We start from the raw sequence: 19,505 nt of genomic DNA, 5'->3' as shown, positions 1-19,505 counted from the left end.
ACCTACAAGCTCGTATGAGCTCTATGAGCTTGTAGATCTGCTATTTTTCAATAGTTAAAACATCATAAGGGGTTCCCGTGGACTTCTGTGGACTCTAACATTACACCTAGCTACATGTTTAAGCATGTATTACATATTTACATGTACACTAATTTCAGACATGCTCTAGTATGTGAAGAGTCTGCCTGTGCTATTAACTCATAAAATAAAATTAAAATTAAAAAAAATAAAAACCCTAAAATAAAAAGGGTTTTCTCCCCTGAAAAGCTGTAATTTGCGTGATGGCAGTCTCTCAGTCAAATCTGGTCACATTAATTTTGCTAATAAACAAGAGAATAAACTTAGCGTTGCTCTCGGGAGCAAACCTCCTAACTCTATTTTTGAGGTTTTGATTTTTTTTGGCATAAATCAGTGCTATTGAACAGTGAACACCCTTTACGTCTGTGTGGTGTTTCATAAATCAGTGCTATTGAACAGTGAACACCCTTTACGTCTGTGTGGTGTTTCATAAATCAGTGCTATTGAACAGTGAACACCCTTTATGTCTGTGTGTTGTTTCATAAAGCAGTGCTATTGAACAGTGAACACCCTTTATGTCTGTGTGGTGTTTCATAAATCAGTGCTATTGAACACCCTTTACGTCTGTGTGGTGTTTCATAAATCAGTGCTATTGAACACCCTTTACGTCTGTGTGGTGTTTCATGAATCAGTGCTATTGAACACCTTTTACGTCTGTATGTTGTTTCATGAATCAGTGCTATTGAACACCCTTTACGTCTGTGTGTTGTTTCATGAATCAGTGCTATTGAACACCCTTTACGTCTGTGTGTTGTTTCATGAATCAGTGCTATTGAACACCCTTTACGTCTGTGTGGTGTTTCGAAAATATTGAACCAATGGAAAGTAGTAAAAAGTGCTTTGGACAAAACCTCTTAACCCTCAAAAGGTCTGCTATAAAGTACAGTAGCTAACTCCACCACCTCTCCCCCTCTCAAACTGTCTGCTAAAGCAGCTAACTCCACCACCTCTCCCCCTCTCAAACTGTCTGCTAAAGCAGCTAACTCCACCACCTCTCCCCCTCTCAAACCGTCTGCTAAAGCAGCTAACTCCACCACCTCTCCCCCTCTCAAACCGTCTGCTAAAGCAGCTAACTCCACCACCTCTCCCCCTCTCAAACTGTCTGCAAAAGCAGCTAACTCCACCCCCTCTCCCCCTCTCAAACTGTCTGCAAAAGCAGCTAACTCCACCACCTCTCCCCCTCTCAAACTGTATGCTAAAGCAGCTACCTCCACCACCTCTCCCCCTCTCAAACTGTCTGCTAAAGCAGCTAACTCCACCACCAGTCTCCCCCTCTCAAACTGTCTGCTAAAGCAACATACTCCATCCCCTCTCCCACACTCAAACTGTCTGCTAAAGCAACTAACTCCACCACCTCTCCCCCTCTCAAACTGTCTGCTAAAGCAACTAACTCCACCACCTCTCCCCCTCTCAAACTGTCTGCTAAAGCAACTAACTCCACCACCTCTCCCATTCTCATAGAAGTAATTGATATAAAGTCACAACACCAACTTTGAAGAGGCTGTATTGCTTCGTATTAAAAATATATGGACTTTTTCATTTCCTGCAACAGACGGCAGCAAATTTGCTATACGTCAAAGCAGGAGCCCTGTCTGGGGAGTGTGCCCATGGGAGTTCTCAAACTCTAGACTAGGTGACCTAGATGGAGAGACAAAGAGACCCGGGTTACACCTAGTCTAGACCTAGTCTAGGTGTAACCCAGGTCTCTGTGTCTCTCCAGCTCTCTCTTAACATTCTGTCCCTCTCGCTCTGTCTCTCCCCTTTCCGTCTGTGTCTCCAGGCGACGACAACTTTGGCAGAAAGGTCATTGTGTTTAACGCGTGCAGGATGCCTCCGCATCACCAGCTGGACCATCAGAAGCTGTTGAAGTGAGTACAACTAGACTGCTTACCCACAGCCACACTGAAGTGAGTACAATCTCCTAGACCGCTTACCCACAGCCACACTGAAGTCAGTACAATCCTAGACTGCTTACGCATGCACAATGCACTTCCCATTGCAATCAGAACTGCAGACTCACTCCCGATCTTCCGCCGTAGTCTAAAAACTCACCTCTTCAAAGTCCATCTTAGCTCGTAGCACTTGCCATAGCACTTGCCCCTAGCCTCGACGACCTTAACAGGCCGTATGCAAAGTCTCAACTTATGTAAGCAGAAGGGACTTCCAACCGCGCCTCTAGCCTATGGCAGGCCAGTCTGGTGCATCTCAGAGGCAGGACAGGTTACAGGAGGAAAGGAGGGACTAGAGCAACTCAGTTTAAGTCCTTGTTTTATTATCAGGGTGCAATTAAAAAAAGCGACAACGTTTTGATGTATCAGTCACATCTTCGTGACGAAGATGTGACTGATACATCGAAACTTGCTGTACTATATTCTATTGATGCTTATATTCCTCACCTGGGATGTTAACAAGGAGGTTGTTATCTAGAATGTAATGTTCCGGTATTTCTTCCCGCAGGTACCTCAAAGAGACATTGGACAAGTACGTGGAGAGCGACTACACGTTGATCTACTTCCACCATGGACTGACCAGCGAAAACAAGCCCTCTCTAGGCTGGCTGCGAGACGCGTACCGGGAGTTTGACCGCAAGTAAGTTCAAGGTTCAAGGTTCAAGTTTATTTAGTGTCCCCGAAGGGCAAATTGGGCTGCAGCATAGACGGCACATTAAACAATGAAACAGTACAAATAAACAAACAGTTCACATAGCAGATACCAGAGTACAAAGGTGCATGTAACCATTAAAGTGCAGGCGTTAAAGTGCTATGCGATAGCGTGTTGTCTTCTATAGAAGTGTGTCCTGCACCAACAATAGGCTAATCTACAAGCGTACAACACGTCACAGCGCGACGTGTTGTAAACTTAAATTAAGCTGAAATTACATATCGGGACTACATTTAATTCATATTAAATTCCACATTAGTTCAACTTATTGGCACAGCGACATTTCTTTCAGTTGTGAGATTTGATTTTACTTTAATCCATATATACAGTTATGAGCACACACACACTGCATTAGTTCCACTGAACCAGGAAGTAAGTTGGTTTGCAGTTGTAAGCACACACTGCATAAGTTCCACTGAACCAGGAAGTAAGTTGGTTTACAGTTATAAGCACTCACTGCATAAGTTCCACTGAACCAGGAAGTAAGTTGGTTTACAGTTATAAGCACTCACTGCATTATTTCCACTGAACCAGGAATTAAGTTGGTTTACAGTTATAAGCACTCACTACATTAGTTCCACTGAACCAGGAAGTAAGTTGGTTTACAGTTATAAGCACACACTGCATTAGTTCCACTGAACCAGGAAGTAAGTTGGTTTACGGTTATAAGCACTCACTACATTAGTTCCACTGAACCAGGAAGTAAGTTGGTTTACAGTTATAAGCACACAATACATTAGTTCCACTGAACCAGGAAGTAAGTTCTTATACAGTTCTAAGCACACACTACATTAGTTCCACTGAACCAGGAAGTAAGTTCTTATACAGTTATAAGCACACACACTACACTATGTTAGTTAGTTCGACTGCCACAGCCTTAGAGTATATATTAATAGAGACGGCACCGGATTTCTCCTCCCATCCACTTGCATTAAGTTGCTCAAAAGCGCATGAGGCGATTTCACTCAGTTGTACACAATACAGTATTTCAGCTGTGATACATACGTGTGTGTGTGTGTGTGTGTGTGTGTGTGTGTGTGTGTGTGTGTGTGTGTGTGTTTTCAGGTACAAGAAGAACATCAAGGCTCTGTACATCGTCCATCCCACCATGTTTATCAAGACGCTGCTGATTCTCTTCAAACCTTTTATCAGGTCATTATAGTTCTTAACATTATTAATAATATACCTTCATATTATTGTTAATGGCAGTAGTAGCTGTATATGGATTAACCCATTTTGAGCGGGAACCCCTTTTGGTGTTTTAAACATTGTTATAATTTAGCTTTTGAAAAATATATATAATTTTTGAAAAATCGAAGAACGACTGACATAGAACCATAGCTTTTTCAGAAAACTGTCAGCATGTAGAAGACATTTTTAGAATCTGATCTCAGGTCAGAATGGATTAAAGGTCTCAGTCTCCGCGACTGATTTCAGTCTTTTCTTTCCATAGAAGCCAGCGTGTCCTCTATGGAAGCATGCTGCAGCGAAAGGAGCCCAGATCTACAAGCTCTCAATGCATCGCACAGATAGTGCCGCAGACGCGTTGAGAGCTTGTACTGTAGATAGATGCGTGCGTGTGTGTGTGTGTGTGTGTGTGTGTGTGTAATCTCTAGATCTGTCACAATTTTGACAATCGTCTATAATCGCAATTATGTGAGATTATCAGAAATAGTTTTTGCATAATTGCTTCCATGGATTTTCCAAAATGGTGGAAACATGGCCGATCTACGAGCTCAAAACGTGCCACGATCACCGCTCATAAAAAGCATAAAGCTATTAGATGATCTAAATTGCGTGTCATATTATCTCCCCCTGTGGACCTTTGGTTTAAGAAGCCTAAAAGCCAAATGGAAATTTGCATGTTCTATTTATAAAAACACAATTACATCTTTAATTAATCGCAAATTAATGTCTACACAGTGGTATTGTTCTAAGACTGAACGTGTGTGTGTGTGTGTGTGTGTGTGTGTGTGTGTGTGTGTGTGTGTGTGTGTGTGTGTGTGTGTGTGTGTGTGTGCGTGCAGCTTTAAGTTTGGCAGGAAGATCAACTACGTGAGCTACCTCAGTGAGCTGGAGGACGTGTTGAAGTGTGACCAGCTGACCATCCCAGCGCGCGTCACAGAGTAAGACGTCACGTTCCATTTGGTTAACACACCCAACGCCCGGGGGTTATTTAATCCATTAACCCATTCTGAACGGGAACCCATTTTGGTGTTAGCATCATGTCATGCTTTAGCTATTGAAAAAGGTAGCAGACCTACAAGCTCATAGCGCGCCACTCGGTGCCGCGCTATGAGCTTGTAGGTCTGCTACTTTTTGAAAAATCAAAGTACGACTGACATGGAAACTGTTTCAGAAAACTGTCAGGATCGTAGAAGACATTTTTAGAATCTGATCTCAGGTCAGAATGGGTTAATGGAGACGGGTTGAAACCCACTGGTGTACATTGTGTATTAATAGTGTATCTTTGTGTCTAGGTATGACAACAAGCTGAGAGCGTCCATGAAGCCGTCCTCCCAGCCCCCCATGTCTCCTGCCCGAAGCCCCCCGCTCCCCGAGCAGGTGTTCGGGGTCCCTCTGCCTGTGTAAGTCCCTCTACTATGATCCCTGGGTCGGCGGTTCGAATCCCGTCTCCTCCTTCTCCTGTCTACATGTAGAAGTGTCCTTGGGCAAGACACTGAACCCCACGTTGCCTCCAATGAGACACTGAACCCCACCCTGCCTCCAATGAAACACTGAACCCCACCCTGCCTCCAATGAGACACTGAACCCCACACTGTCTCCAATGAGACACTGAACCCCACCCTGCCTCCAATGAGACACTGAACCCCACACTGTCTCCAATGAGACACTGAACCCCACACTGTCTCCAATGAGACACTGAACCCCACCCTGCCTCCAATGAGACACTGAACCCCACACTGTCTCCAATGAGACACTGAACCCCACCCTGCCTCCAATGAGACACTGAACCCCACACTGTCTCCAATGAGACACTGAACCCCACCCTGTCTCCAATGAGACACTGAACCCCACACTGTCTCCAATGAGACACTGAACCCCACACTGTCTCCAATGAGACACTGAACCCCACCCTTCCTCCAATGAGACACTGAACCCCACACTGTCTCCAATGAGACACTGAACCCCACACTGTCTCCAATGAGACACTGAACCCCACCCTGCCTCCAATGAGACACTGAACCCCACACTGTCTCCAATGAGACACTGAACCCCACACTGTCTCCAATGAGACACTGAACCCCACGTTGCCTCCAATGAGACACTGAACCCCACACTGCCTCCAATGAGACACTGAACCCCTGGCGTCGACTGTTCGATGCATGAATGAATGATCCATTGTAAAGCGCTTTGAGCACTTGGAAAAGCGCTATAAAAATGCAATTCATTACTATAGTGTTGATTCCGTCGACTAAAACTAGAACTAAAAGACACTTCATTTTATGCTCGGTTGTGCTCTGAAAATAGCAGATCTACAAGCTCACAGTGCATCGCAGCTGGAGTATGGAGCGCAGTCCACACCACTGCTAGCGCTATTACAACTCAATGCTCAATTATTATTGGAACTCCGTTTATGCCTCTCAGGGCGTTAACGTGGATAGCTCTGGACCCTCACATTCCCAGGGGTCTTTTTAATGTGTGTGTGTGTGTGTGTGTGTGTGTGTGTGTGTGTGTGTGTGTGTGTGTGTGTGTGTGTGTTAGGTTGAGACAGAGGAGTCCAGATGGTGACCCGGTTCCTGTGCTGATGAAAGACACCATCACCTTCCTGTCTGCACAAGGTGCTTATTATTACCAGTTAGACGCGAAAAGGGCGGGAAGCGACCAAGGTCGCGTGCACGGATCTGCCTGGGTGACATCGTTATAAAGGGCGGATGCGTGCAGCCATGCACGCAACCTCGCAAGCATTCCTTTTTGGGTTTATGCCTCCGGTCTGGAGCGGATGATATCGCTACGTCATGTTGTAGTATTGTTTTGTAGTCATCAGGATGATATCGTTACGTCATGTTGTAGTATTGTTTTGTAGTCATCAGGATGATATCGCTACGTCATGTTGTAGTATTGTTTTGTAGTCATCAGGATGATATCGTTACGTCATGTTGTAGTCATTGTTTTGTAGTCATCAGGATGATATTGTTACGTCATGTTGTAGTCATTGTTTTGTAGTCATCAGGATGATATCGTTACGTCATGTTGTAGTCATTGTTTTGTAGTCATCAGGATGATATCGCTACGTCATGTTGTAGTCATTGTTTTGTAGTCATCAGGATGACATCGCTACGTCATGTTGTAGTATTGTTTTGTAGTCATCAGGATGACATCGCTACGTCATGTTGTATTATTGTTTTGTAGTCATCAGGGTGATATTGTTACGTCATGTTGTAGTATTGTTTTGTAGTCATCAGGATGATAGCGCTACGTCATGTTGTAGTATTGTTTTGTAGTCATCAGGATGATAGCGCTACGTCATGTTGTAGTATTGTTTTGTAGTCATCAGGATGATATTGTTACGTCATGTTGTAGTATTGTTTTGTAGTCATCAGGATGATATCGCTACGTCATGTTGTAGTATTGTTTTGTAGTCGTCGGGCAGGAACAATCAAATGGAACTTCCTTTTCCCTCAAACCGATATTTCTCAATAAAAGCTACAGGCTACGAGAGCTTTTATTGTTATTCTTCCGGTTTGAGGGGAAAAGGAAGTTCCTGCCTGACGACTACAAAACAATGACTACAACATGACGTAGCGATATATCATCCGCTCTAGACTGGTTCAGACAGCGATTTTGTAACGGAGACCAGGCTTTCCTCCGGGGTGGAAGGCCTGGTGAGGCGAGGTTAACACCGGGTCACAGTGCACGCACCCGCCTGGGTGACGGCAGACTGCTGGCCGAGTGCTGGTGTGTGTAGACTTCTGGCGAAATTAAGTAATGCAGATGTTTAACAATAATTTAACTCTTGAAGAGCGTAACATGAAACCAAATAGGTTTCCAGACCATCTTACGCTCTCAAGAGTTCAAGATCTGTAAGGGTCCATTTGGTTACCAACTCTCCATCATTTAACTGGGGACCACCTAGAACCTCCTCAAGGACCACCAGTCTGTGGTGTTATGTGTCACACACACACACACACACACACACACACACACACACAGGACATTGAAAATGAAGACAATGAGTGCTATCATTACTTCCAACAACAGCTACCACACAAACACTGAAGACAGTAGAGTTGTTGATGTTGTCGAATGAATAATGTCATCATTGTCTACGCTTTCTCTCTGTGTGTGTGTGTGTGTGTGTGTGTGTGTGTGTGTGTGTGTGTGTGTGTGTGTGTGTGTGTGTGTGTGCGTGTGTGCGTGTGTGCGTGTGCGTGCGTGCATGTCAGGGCTGGACATAGAGGGGATTTTCCGACGGTCTGCCAACGTCACTCTGGTGAAACAGGTGCAACTAAGATACAACTCAGGTACATGAAACTATGCATACTGTATATACATTATAGGGTGCTATGTCTACATAAAATGCTATCTAAGCTATGTAAGTGTGTGTAGTCTAGTTTTAGTCGACTAAATATAAGAGTTTAGTTGACTAAATCTACAGTTGATTTAGTCGAACAAAATGTGTTTCGGCGGGCCTTGATGCCGTCGTAATGACTGATTTTACACTTTACTGTGCTTGTAGATCAGCTATTTTCAGCATGCAACTAATTGTAAAATGACTTATAGTGGATCTCTTGTCCACTAGTCCCTTCCAAACATTTTAGTCTAGTTTGTATTCATTGACAAATTGTCAGTATATTTAGTGTTGGTCATCGTAGCTTAGTTTTTATTTATTTTCCATTTAGTTTTCGTCAGTGGAAACGGGTAGTCGACGAACATTTTTCGTCTTCGTTTTTTAGTCGACGACTAACACTGGTGTGTGTGTGTGTGTGTGTGTGTGTGTGTGTGTGTGTGCGCGCGTTCAGGAGAGGTGGTGAGTTTCAGTGAGATGGAGGACATCCACTTGGCTGCGGTCATCTTGAAGACTTTCCTGAGGGAGCTACCCGAACCTCTGTTGACCTACGACCTCTATGACAGCATCGTCCAGTTCAGCTGTACGTACAGTACGCTCTTACAGTTTACAATATATCATTTAATAATTTATCAGACGCTCCTAACACCCCATTCGCCCAGGACCAAGTTCACCGTCCTTTCTATTAGTAACACACAGCAGCACCCAGAACGAAGTTCACCATCCTTTCTACTAGTAACACCCAGCGCCCAGGACCAAGTTTTCTCTAAAAGACAAAGATTATTGATATCAAAGCCGATCGCATCGCTCCACAGCCTGGGAGCGTCTGTTGCAGGTCTGTTTTTGCGTAACAGTGGGACGTCACCGCCGTCGCTAGTCGAATACTCTGTATTCTAAATGCTGTAATCTGTATTCTCTCCTGAAGCTGTGTCTGTATTCTCTCCTGAAGCTGTGTCTGTATTCTCTCCTGAAGCTGTGTCTGTATTCTCTCCTGAAGCTGTGTCTGTATTCTCTCCTGAAGCTGTGTCTGTATTCTCTCCTGTGTCTGTATTCTCTCCTGAAGCTGTGCCCATCGATGAGCAGCCTGTTGAGATGAAGAAGATGTTGGAGTCTCTCCCCGAGGAGAACTACGCCTGTCTGAGATACCTCATGACCTTCCTAGCACAGGTTATTATTATTATTATTATCATTATTATTATTATTATTATTATTACTACTGAGATACCTCATGACCTTCCTAGCACAGGTTATTATCATTATTATTATTATTATTATTATTATTATTACTACTGAGATTCCTCATTACCTTTCTAGCACAGGTAGATACTAGATATTTTACTCATGATCAGAGCTTCCGTTGCTCCAGACTGTACGACGGAAGCATTTATATTTTACTCATGATCAGAGCTTCCGTTGCTCCAGACTGTACGACGGAAGCATTTATATTTTACTCATGATCAGAGCTTCCGTTGCTCCAGACTGTACGACGGAAGCATTTATATTTTACTCATGATCAGAGCTTCCGTTGCTCCAGACTGTACGACAGAAGCATTTATATTTTACTCATGATCAGAGCTTCCGTTGCTCCAGACTGTACGACGGAAGCATTTATATTTTACTCATGATCAGAGCTTCCGTTGCTCCAGACTGTACGACGGAAGCATTTATATTTTACTCATGATCAGAGCTTCCGTTGCTCCAGACTGTACGACGGAAGCATTTATATTTTACTCATGATCAGAGCTTCGTTTGCTCCAGACTGTACGACGGAAGCATTTATATTTTACTCATGATCAGAGCTTCCGTTGCTCCAGACTGTACGACGGAAGCATTTATATTTTACTCATGATCAAGACTGTATGACGGGAGCATTTATATTTCAGCCAACAGTAATAATTGTTGGTGTCGGGAGGAAACCTAATAACTCAATTTTTAGAGTTTTAGATTTTTTTTTTGCATAATTCAGTGCTATTGAACACCCTTTACGTCTGTGTGTTTCGAAAATATTGAACCAATAAAAAGTGCTTTGGACAAAACCTCTTAACTCCATTGGACCCTCAATATGTCTGCTAAAGCAACTAACTCCACCACCTCTCCTCCTCTCATGGAAGTCATTGACAATATATAAAGTTAAAACACCAACTTTGATGAGGCTGTATTGCTTTGTTTAAAAAATATATAAGGTTTTCTTTATTTCCTGAAAAATGAACAAGACGACCAACTGTGTGTGTGTGTGTGTGTGTGTGTGTGTGTGTGTGTGTGTGTGTGTGTGTGTGTGTGTGTGTGTGTGTGTGTGTCTGTCTCCAGGTGTCGGCTAACTGCGAGGTCAACAAGATGACCAACAGTAACCTGGCGGTGGTCTTCGGGCCCAACCTGCTCTGGGGGCAGAACGCCGCCATGTCATTGGGTGCCATCGGACCAATCAACACCTTCACCAGGAGTCTGCTCGACCAACAGCATCTGGTCTTCACTTAAAGCCCCTCCTCCTCGTTAGTCTTTATCCAATCATCTGGTCTTCACTTAAAGCCCCTCCTCCTCGTTAGTCTTTATCCAATCATCTGGTCTTCACTTAAAGCCCCTCCTCCTGCTCATTATTCTTCATCCAATCACCAGTTCAGGACAGGAACCCCTTTTGGTGTTTTAAGCATTATGTTATACTTTAGCTATTGAAAAATAGCAGACCTACAAGCTCGAGCTTGTAGGTCTGCTATTCGTGAAAATGGGGCGCAAATCTTTGAATATATATATTCTTTCAGAGCCAAAGTTTTTAACTCAAATCTTTGCTTCTAGTGGTGGTGGTGGGGGGGTGGGGTGGATATGTTGTCCCTGCAACAACATATTTTCAGATGGGGGTCGGCAGCCAATTACATATAATCTTCGGGGGTCCTTGACATGATATAGTTTGAGAACCACTGACACAGAAACACAGGGTTTTTCAGAAAAACTGACATTTGGTAGAATCGTTCCCAGGTCAAGCCGTCTCCTGATTGGTTCCCTACCGTCCTCGCCACGCCCACAGCAGTCTCCATCCAGCCGTCTTGACCCATGTGGACAACAACCCCCACAATGCATCTGGACTAGGCATGTACCGATCATGTGACCGGATCGGGTTACATCCCTGACATACCCACAATGCATCTGGACCCATGGAGTCTGACCCACAATGCATCTGGACCGATGGAGTCCGAGCTTTAGCTTTTTGCCCTTCTTCTATCTCCACATATCCTCGTCACAAAGATCCTCCAGGACAACATTTATCAGTCCTCACTGTTCAGAATCCTTCCCATTCCCCGCGACTAGGGATGGAGCTCGAATCACGCTACCCGGAAAAAAACAACCCGATAACAAGCTTTTCGAGTACCCGGTATCAATAAGCTTTGGGCTTATCGAGTACCCGGTATCAATAAGCTTTGGGCTTATCGAGTACCCGGTATCAATAAGCTTTGGGCTTATCGAGTACCCGGTATCAATAAGCTTTGGGCTTATCGAGTACCCGGTATCGATAAGCTTTGGGCTTATCAAGCCTGTTGTTGAGCATAGAGGCCCATGACGTCATGTTTAAACAATCAGGACAAGAGGCGATCAAGAAATGAATCTAATCGTCCACGTTGACACAAACATGTCGGTCTGAAAGTGTATTGATACCTGCCAACCAGCACCCAGTGACTGTTCACACAATCACCAGTTAACAGTTTCTTCAATATTCTTTAGCGAAAAGTAAAAAAGGTAATTTGCCTTCTGTCTGTTAGAAAAGTACTGTATCTGAAGGTCCTAGTAAAATATACTGGTTCTGTTCAGAATAATCTTTTTGTCATCTCCCCTCTTTCCACAAAATAATTAAAGAACCCGTCTCGATAAGCCTGATCGATAAGGTACTCAATCGTTATCAATGAAAATGAACGAGCTCCATCCCTTTCCGTGACTAGTCTTTCTTTCACGGCGTGCTAGCACCTCTTTAGCCAGGCGTTATGTGACCTGACACTAGTGTCGCCACTTGAGAACGTTTTCCAGAACGTTCCTGAGTTCCTAAGCCGTCCCGTCCACATGGTAAACCTTTCACCTCCCACTGACAGCTCCTTCCTAATCCATCCTTCTAGCTCCATTCTTATTGGGGTATACACCTCCTCCACCCATCGAAAGAGACCTCCAGGCAAGGTTGGAATCTTTAGTTTTTCCTGAACTACCTCCCGAGGGGGGTGGCTTAGGAAAAATTACACGATGATTCTATTTGGGTGTACGTCCGTGTCTTGTGTATCTGTGGTGTTTGATGTGTTGGGTCTGTCTGTCTCTGTGTTTCCTGTGGTGCCAAACATGCCCTGCCAGCATCCTCAGACGAGGCGAGGCAGAGATAGGTGTCACCTTGGCTTAAAATTCACAAAGGGCAGATTAGAGGTATTTTCAGACGGGCATCGCTGAACGCAAGCATAAAAAAAAAGAAAATCTCACCAGAATCCAGGTTTAGTCATGTCGTGTGTGTGCACACAATAGAGCACGCGCACGACAATTTTACAGGACTGCAACCGCGTAAATACGCTTGAGTACTTCTCCGAACGTATAGAAAAAAATACGCAGGTCTCATTGAAAATGAATCACTAGGCACGTTAATCGCTGCCCGCCTGAAAGTACCTAAAGACAGAAAAGGAGGAATACACATGTGGGAGAGTGAGAGGGGGGGTTTGACTATAGAAGTAAACGATGAGTTTGTACTGTGAGGACAGACGTCTCCACGAAAGACTCAGGTTAAATTCAGCAGGAGAAACAAATGTTTTGGACAATCTAGAGAATGATGCTGTGGTGGTTTTGCAGCTGGCGGTGTTGTGGTTCCTCCTGTTACGTTCATGAATGCTGTGTTAAATATGATCAGGGTAAGGAGGTGTTATGGTTGGTGTGTTTAAATGGGGTCCGTGTCAGGGGGTCTGTTATGGACGGCGTGTTATTAATCGGCCGTTCAGATAAAATGATCTGTGCTCAGAAATGCCCCGTGCGCCACTTTACTTCCTCTGTATTTTATACCTTCCATTTATTCTGGTTCTGCAGGGCCGTCTTGTTTCCTCGAGTCCACGCTCATTGTCAAAGCTCTATCTGGTGAACGTATCGCTGGCTTCGTTTGTTGTTCTGTTTTGGAAACGGTACTGAAAACGCTGACGGCAGACGCTATAGTCGCATATATTCAGCCAACTGTTCTTGTTGAGCAAATGAAAAAAGCACAAGATAGAGAGAGAGAGAGACACTGCTGATAGAGACACCCTACATGGGGTCTTATTCAGCCTTCTGGGTCTGTCGTCTTTGTGAAGATACTTTCAGAAAGGCTCAAAGGAAACTATTTTTCTATATCGCCTTATTGTTATATACATTTACTCAAATCACAGTTCTTATCGGAGGCCATTCTGAGGCAGCCATGTTGCCTCTCCAAATCACCCAAATCACTGAATGCTCCCTTAATATTCTACGGTTCATCCCGCTGGCTGCCGGTAGAGACCGTGAGGAGTTTGTGTCTCTTGTCTTGGATTGGATTGTTGTCTAAAAAGCCACATTCCTGATCAAGAGCTTATTGGCTATAAATGGGGAAACGGTGCCCCCTAATGGACGATTCTGCAAATCACGGCATGACAGTATAGTAAATGGATACTTGCTTTTTGTCCGGTTCCTGAAAGTTAATGATGTTGCTAGTTGTCAGAAGTCTTAATGCATCCATTCATTGTTTATAAAGCTGTGTGTAAATGTGGGTTACGTTTGTGATGGACATGAATATGATCGTTTCAGGTGAATTGTTGACAGACGGAGGTTGTTTTTTGTTTGGTCTCACCGTAGAGGTTGATTGTGGACGATCATGAACATTGTTTTATAAAACAGTGACATGTCTATAAATTCTGGAGTGAGATTCAGACGCCACAACACATCTGCAGTGTAGACGATGCACATTTATTATGTTAATTATTACACATTAGTTTTGTTAATTCCAGGTGCAAACGGGTTGTAAGTTAAGTAATGTGTAAGACGTTATTAATGGAATTACGCCCGCTAAAAATCGATTTCTAGCAGCGTTTTCCGAAAAACGCGTCCGGTGTGAAACCGCCTCTACTGTTTAGTTTAGTGGCATGTCAGTGAGGTCACCGGAGGACATTTCAACATATGGTGTGTGCTTACAGGGGTCCCGGGGGGCTTACAGGAGTCACAGGAAGGTGTTAAGCCTCTCTGTCCTTCTTAAAACAACAATTTACTGTTAAATGTTTGGTGATTTCTGTAATTATACAGCCCCCCCCCCCAAAAAAAAATGATGACAATTCTGCTGTTGTGTTTGTTGAATTTTGCTCCCTGATGGTTGTTGGTTGTTGTTGTGGCCACTTCCCAAGTCTTTATTTGATCCGTTTAATGTTCGGTTACTTTCTCTTGGACCCTAAGGTTAGTTTCCATTCAGAATCCGGTTAAATTCTCCTCGCATTTAGTTGACTTTTAACGTTTCTCCTCCTTTTGATCTTAGATATACGGTAATATTTCTCATCCAGTTCCAAATTGAAGCCAAACAAAGACGTTTTCGACGTCTATCTAAAGTCTACCCTACTAACTAATAATAGACTCATAAAATAACTGTTAACTAATAGACTATCATGTCTTATCTAAAGCTGTCATCCAAATGTGCTGGCCTGAATTCTCAGAGGAACCAATTTTCTTTAAAATATTTTTCAACCTGGACCATCTGGTTTCATATCCTACAATCCAAACCTGTATAAAGGAGTTTAAATACACGATCAAATTCTTGTATGGATTAATCTTCACCTCTCTAAGTAATAAAGGAATAAGATATGCACATCCCCACAGTTTAAAAAAAACGGTGCTGGACCCAAAGAGATGATCGAACGAAGGTGGAATGTCGTCTGCTCCCTGTCCGTCTGTATTTCAACCTGACAAAGGTTGAAATACAGACACATATCGTGTGCAAACAATCCATTTCTCTCTTCATTCGATTGTCACCTAACCTTTGATTATGAGACCCCCCCCCCCTCCGCCAAATCCTGTGGTAGAATGAGTGTTTCTGGCCAAACAAAAAGCAACATAATCCTCCCCTAGTGATGTTGTGATCATTATTGTGTTGTGACTGAACTGCAGAAAACAAGCAGAGTTAAAACAGATTGACTGAAATTTAAATGAACAAAAGGTTGGTCAAAAGTCAAGTTTGAACTTGACCTAAAGCTCAGGGTTTACGTCAAGTTAAATGACACTCGTTGAAAAGTGTTTGAAAAAAACTAACACAAATAACCCCAAATTCCCTGTAACTTTGGTTCTTAGTTTGGCTTCAGACAAAAAAAAAGTCAATCAACACAGTTGAGCTCTGATGTGTGTGTGTGTGTGTGTGGCGTGTACATGTGTGTGTGTGACGTGTGCGTGTACATGTGTGTGCGTGCCTTATTGTTTCCTGGTTATGTAGTGAGCATGTGATTAGCTGTCAAATTGATCATGTGATCATGATTGATCAAGTGATCAATCATGTGGTTAGCCGTCAAAGTGCCAGTGTGTCCGTCATCCCACAGATCAGTGGTTTTCAACCAGTGGTCCCCCAGCTGGAGAGTTGGTAACCAAATGGACCCTTATAGATCCTTATAGATTCTTTAACTCTTGAGAGCGTACAATGGACATGGTTTCATTTTACACTCTCAAAAGTTAAATTATTGTTAAACATCTGTATTACTTAATTCACAAGAAGTCTACACAATTAGAGAATGTAGAAGAATTGTTATTTTAATCAACGTCTGCCTGTTATCTCGCCTAATGGTACCAACATCAATACAGCCTGGAATTGTTGGACAAATTCTTAGTGATGCATCGAATATTCGGCCGCAGAAAATGGCTAAAAATGCATTTTCGGCTTATTCGGTTTCATCCCGAATAGGCAGAAAATATATCACCGAATAGTGTATGCAATTAATGCATTCAAAAGAGCTGAATAAATGTTTTATGGACCCATAATTAGTGATTATTATTTAAGTTAAGTTTTTGCCATAACCATTTATTTAGCCATAAATCAGGTAGCTTTAAGGTACGGCCATTAATCATATCCGGTTTCGGCCAAGAATTTCCCTTTCGGTGCATCCCTACAAAATATTATCCAACGACAACAAAATATTCAAAGATTTGGGTTCTGAGAAGCCGAGTCTCATAAAACTCAAAATGCTGAATAAGTAAATAATGGGCCTTGATATGAAGAGGGTTGAAAACCACTGCCATAGATTCATTAACAGCGCTGAGCTGCGTTCAACAAATAATAATGCTGTTTGTTTTACTTGCGTCTGTGTGTTTAATTATTAGCGGCTCACACACGCCACACGATGTCTCTGCCAACACATCACAGGACAACATACAGACCCAGCAGCGGATCTATTCCCTCCCCAATTACTTTATGTATTGACTTGGTTTCAAATTAATGCTGATAAACAAGCCAAATGTAATTCATTTAAAACGACATTGTTGTGTGTGCAGATTCATCAGGATACAGACTGAGTCCATTCAGTTTTAACTCTTAAGGCTCATTGTTCCCTGAATGAAGCCAATAACAGCCTCTCGCAAACAAACAGCTTCACAGTTTGTCCAACGCAGCCTTCGGCCGGCCGGTCTGTAATCGCTGACCCACAGGGTTGGGGAAATTAAGTTACATTAGGATTTATTATTAATTACTTTATTTTTTTTTAATTTCTTTTCAATATAAAATCCTTTGTAATGTTATGTCACCTGGTTGCTTTCAGCTTTTATGCACCAAAAAAAAGAAAGAAAACTTGAATGTGCATTGAACCAAACTCCATTCACCTGCATAATTAATTATTAATACATCATTAATTATTATCGTCACCTAGTATGACTTGATGACAAATAATAATTATTATCATCGCCTGTATAACTTTTATCGACAGCTCGTTTTAACGAGTTGCATTTCAAGAGTTAATTTCACCATCTAAATGTTTTATTTTCTCCTTTCAAACATTTCTGGGTGCTATAAAAAAACAATCAAATGTTGTTGTTTTTTTCATAAAGTTAATAATCTCATTACTGTTTGACATGTAATCTGTTGCTACCTAGTCTGGCGTTGCCATCACACTGTAAGCCTCTCGCAATGTTCAAACGCTTCCGTCACACATATACACTATGGTGGTTCCCAAAGTGGGGTCCGGGGACCCCCAGGGGTCCTTGAGGGAGTTCCAGGGGGTCCCCAGCTAAATGATATACCGGTAGTTAGGAACCAAATGGACCCTTATGGGTCTGTAACTTTGAGAGTGTACAAATGGAACCAAACGGACCCTCAGAGTTAAATCAACATTGATTTTACAATATAAATCAGGGGTCCTAGAGAGATAGAAATGCCACTAAATGCATGTCTAATAGAGCGTCGCAGTCCCTCCCCCTTTCAGAACGACGAGTGGCCCAGGAAATGAAATGCAATGCATTTCTCCCATAGGCTTTTCTTAAAGTATTTATTTAAAGACAGTTACGCCGCGGACAAAGCCAACTCGGATCGTGACAAATCATGACAATGAACACAATGTTTTGGGCCGATCAAATAATTTATAAGAAGAAAAACGAAGCAAATAGTGTTGTCTCCTGCATTTATTTTCTTCTTTCTAATGATTTGATCGGCCCAAAATATTGTGTTCATTGTCATGATTTGTCACGATCCGAGTTGGCTTTGTCCGCGGCGTAACCGTCTTTAAATAAATACTTAAAGAAAATTCTATGGGAGAAATGCATTGCATTTCATTTCCTAGGCCACTCGTCGTTCTGAAAGGGGGAGGGACTGGGACGCTCTGTAGACTTATTACATGTCAAACTGGGGGTCCTTGAAATTAAACTGCTAGCCGAAAAAAATGTTCTCTTATGGGGGTCCCGTTCTCTTATGGGGGTCCCGTTCTCTTATGGGGGTCCTGTTCTCTTATGGGGGTCCCGTTCTCTTATGGGGGTCCCGTTCTCTTATGGGGGTCCCGTTCTCTTATGGGGGTCCCGGGCGTATATTTTCTAATGCAGGCCAATGAGTGTCAATTTGGGGGTCCTTGACATGAAGCTGTTTGGGAACCAGAACCAGTGCTAGTATGTGTGTAAATATAGTTGCGACGCGATACTAGTTGCTGCCCAACTCTGGTGGTCGATTACATTCCATAATAATAATAATCTATGGCTATTTTCCTGTAATTCTGTTTCCATGGTGAAAGTGAACAATGTTTTCTGAGAAGTGATATATATTTGTTTTTATGAACATTATTGTAGCCTCTAGTGACAATGCTGTTATTTTCTGGATGGGTCTTGTTTGCTTTTACTTTTTTATATTATATGTTGTGGATATTTAGAATGTGTGTGAAATAATGGTGATTAAAAATATCAATATTATTCATTATTCAACCAAATAAAACAATGGTGAAATAAAACTGTGTTCCTCTTGGTGTTGCATTTAAGTACACCTACCTACAGATGGCAGCAAACACCAGTTTATGGATTTTATTTTATAGTATGTAGACTGGGTACATTTTATTATATTTCACAGTATGTAGAATGGGTACATTTTATTATATTTCACAGTATGAAGAATGGGTACATTTTATTATATTTCACTGTATGAAGAATGGGTACATTTCATTGTATTTCACAGTATGTAGAATGGGTACATTTCATTATATTTCACAGCATGTAGAATGGGTACATTTCATTATATTTCACAGTATGTAGAATGGGTACATTTCATTTTATTTCACAGTATGTAGAATGGGTACATTTTATTTCACAGTATGTATAATGGGTACATTTCATTATATTTCACAGTAATGGGTACATTTTATTGTATTTCACAGTATGAAGAATGGGTACATTTTATTATATTTCACTGTATGAAGAATGGGTACATTTCATTGTATTTCACAGTATGTAGAATGGGTACATTTCATTATATTTCACAGCATGTAGAATGGGTACATTTCATTATATTTCACAGTATGTAGAATGGGTACATTTCATTTTATTTCACAGTATGTAGAATGGGTACATTTTATTTCACAGTATGTATAATGGGTACATTTCATTATATTTCACAGTAATGGGTACATTTCATTGTATTTCACAGTATGTAGAATGGGTACATTTCACAGCATTTCACAGTATGTAGAATGGGTATATTTCATTATATTTCACAGTATGTAGAATGGGTACATTTCATTGTATTTCACAGCGTGTAGAATGGGTACATTTCATTTTATTTCACAGT

General features: G+C 42.3%; 1 protein-coding gene and 1 long non-coding RNA gene across 2 annotated transcripts in view; both read left to right on the top strand.

Moving 5' to 3' along the window:
- arhgap1 (Rho GTPase activating protein 1) overlaps positions 1-11,029 on the top strand; it is a 21,489-nt gene extending 10,460 nt beyond the window's left edge. Inside the window, exons 4-13 of the mRNA XM_083759024.1 lie at positions 1,859-1,946; positions 2,536-2,667; positions 3,805-3,891; positions 4,767-4,865; positions 5,220-5,327; positions 6,466-6,542; positions 8,148-8,225; positions 8,724-8,852; positions 9,333-9,436; positions 10,577-11,029. Of these exons, the coding sequence (XP_083615150.1) occupies positions 1,859-1,946; positions 2,536-2,667; positions 3,805-3,891; positions 4,767-4,865; positions 5,220-5,327; positions 6,466-6,542; positions 8,148-8,225; positions 8,724-8,852; positions 9,333-9,436; positions 10,577-10,744 (1,070 nt within the window). The 3' untranslated portion in view covers positions 10,745-11,029. The remainder of the gene's footprint in view (positions 1-1,858; positions 1,947-2,535; positions 2,668-3,804; positions 3,892-4,766; positions 4,866-5,219; positions 5,328-6,465; positions 6,543-8,147; positions 8,226-8,723; positions 8,853-9,332; positions 9,437-10,576) is intronic.
- The window catches only part of LOC310854399, a 104,094-nt gene extending 85,419 nt beyond the window's left edge, over positions 1-18,675 (top strand). The window contains exon 2 of the long non-coding RNA XR_014568907.1: positions 11,812-18,675. This is a non-coding gene — a long non-coding RNA (uncharacterized lncRNA). The remainder of the gene's footprint in view (positions 1-11,811) is intronic.
- Positions 18,676-19,505: the final 830 nt, after the last annotated feature.

This window comes from Protomyctophum parallelum (assembly GCF_964188405.1).
Source record: "Protomyctophum parallelum genome assembly, chromosome: 23".
Lineage (NCBI taxonomy): Eukaryota > Metazoa > Chordata > Actinopteri > Myctophiformes > Myctophidae > Protomyctophum > Protomyctophum parallelum.
The sequence above is the reverse complement of the archived record's forward strand: the minus strand, read 5'-3'. Positions and strand labels throughout refer to the sequence as shown.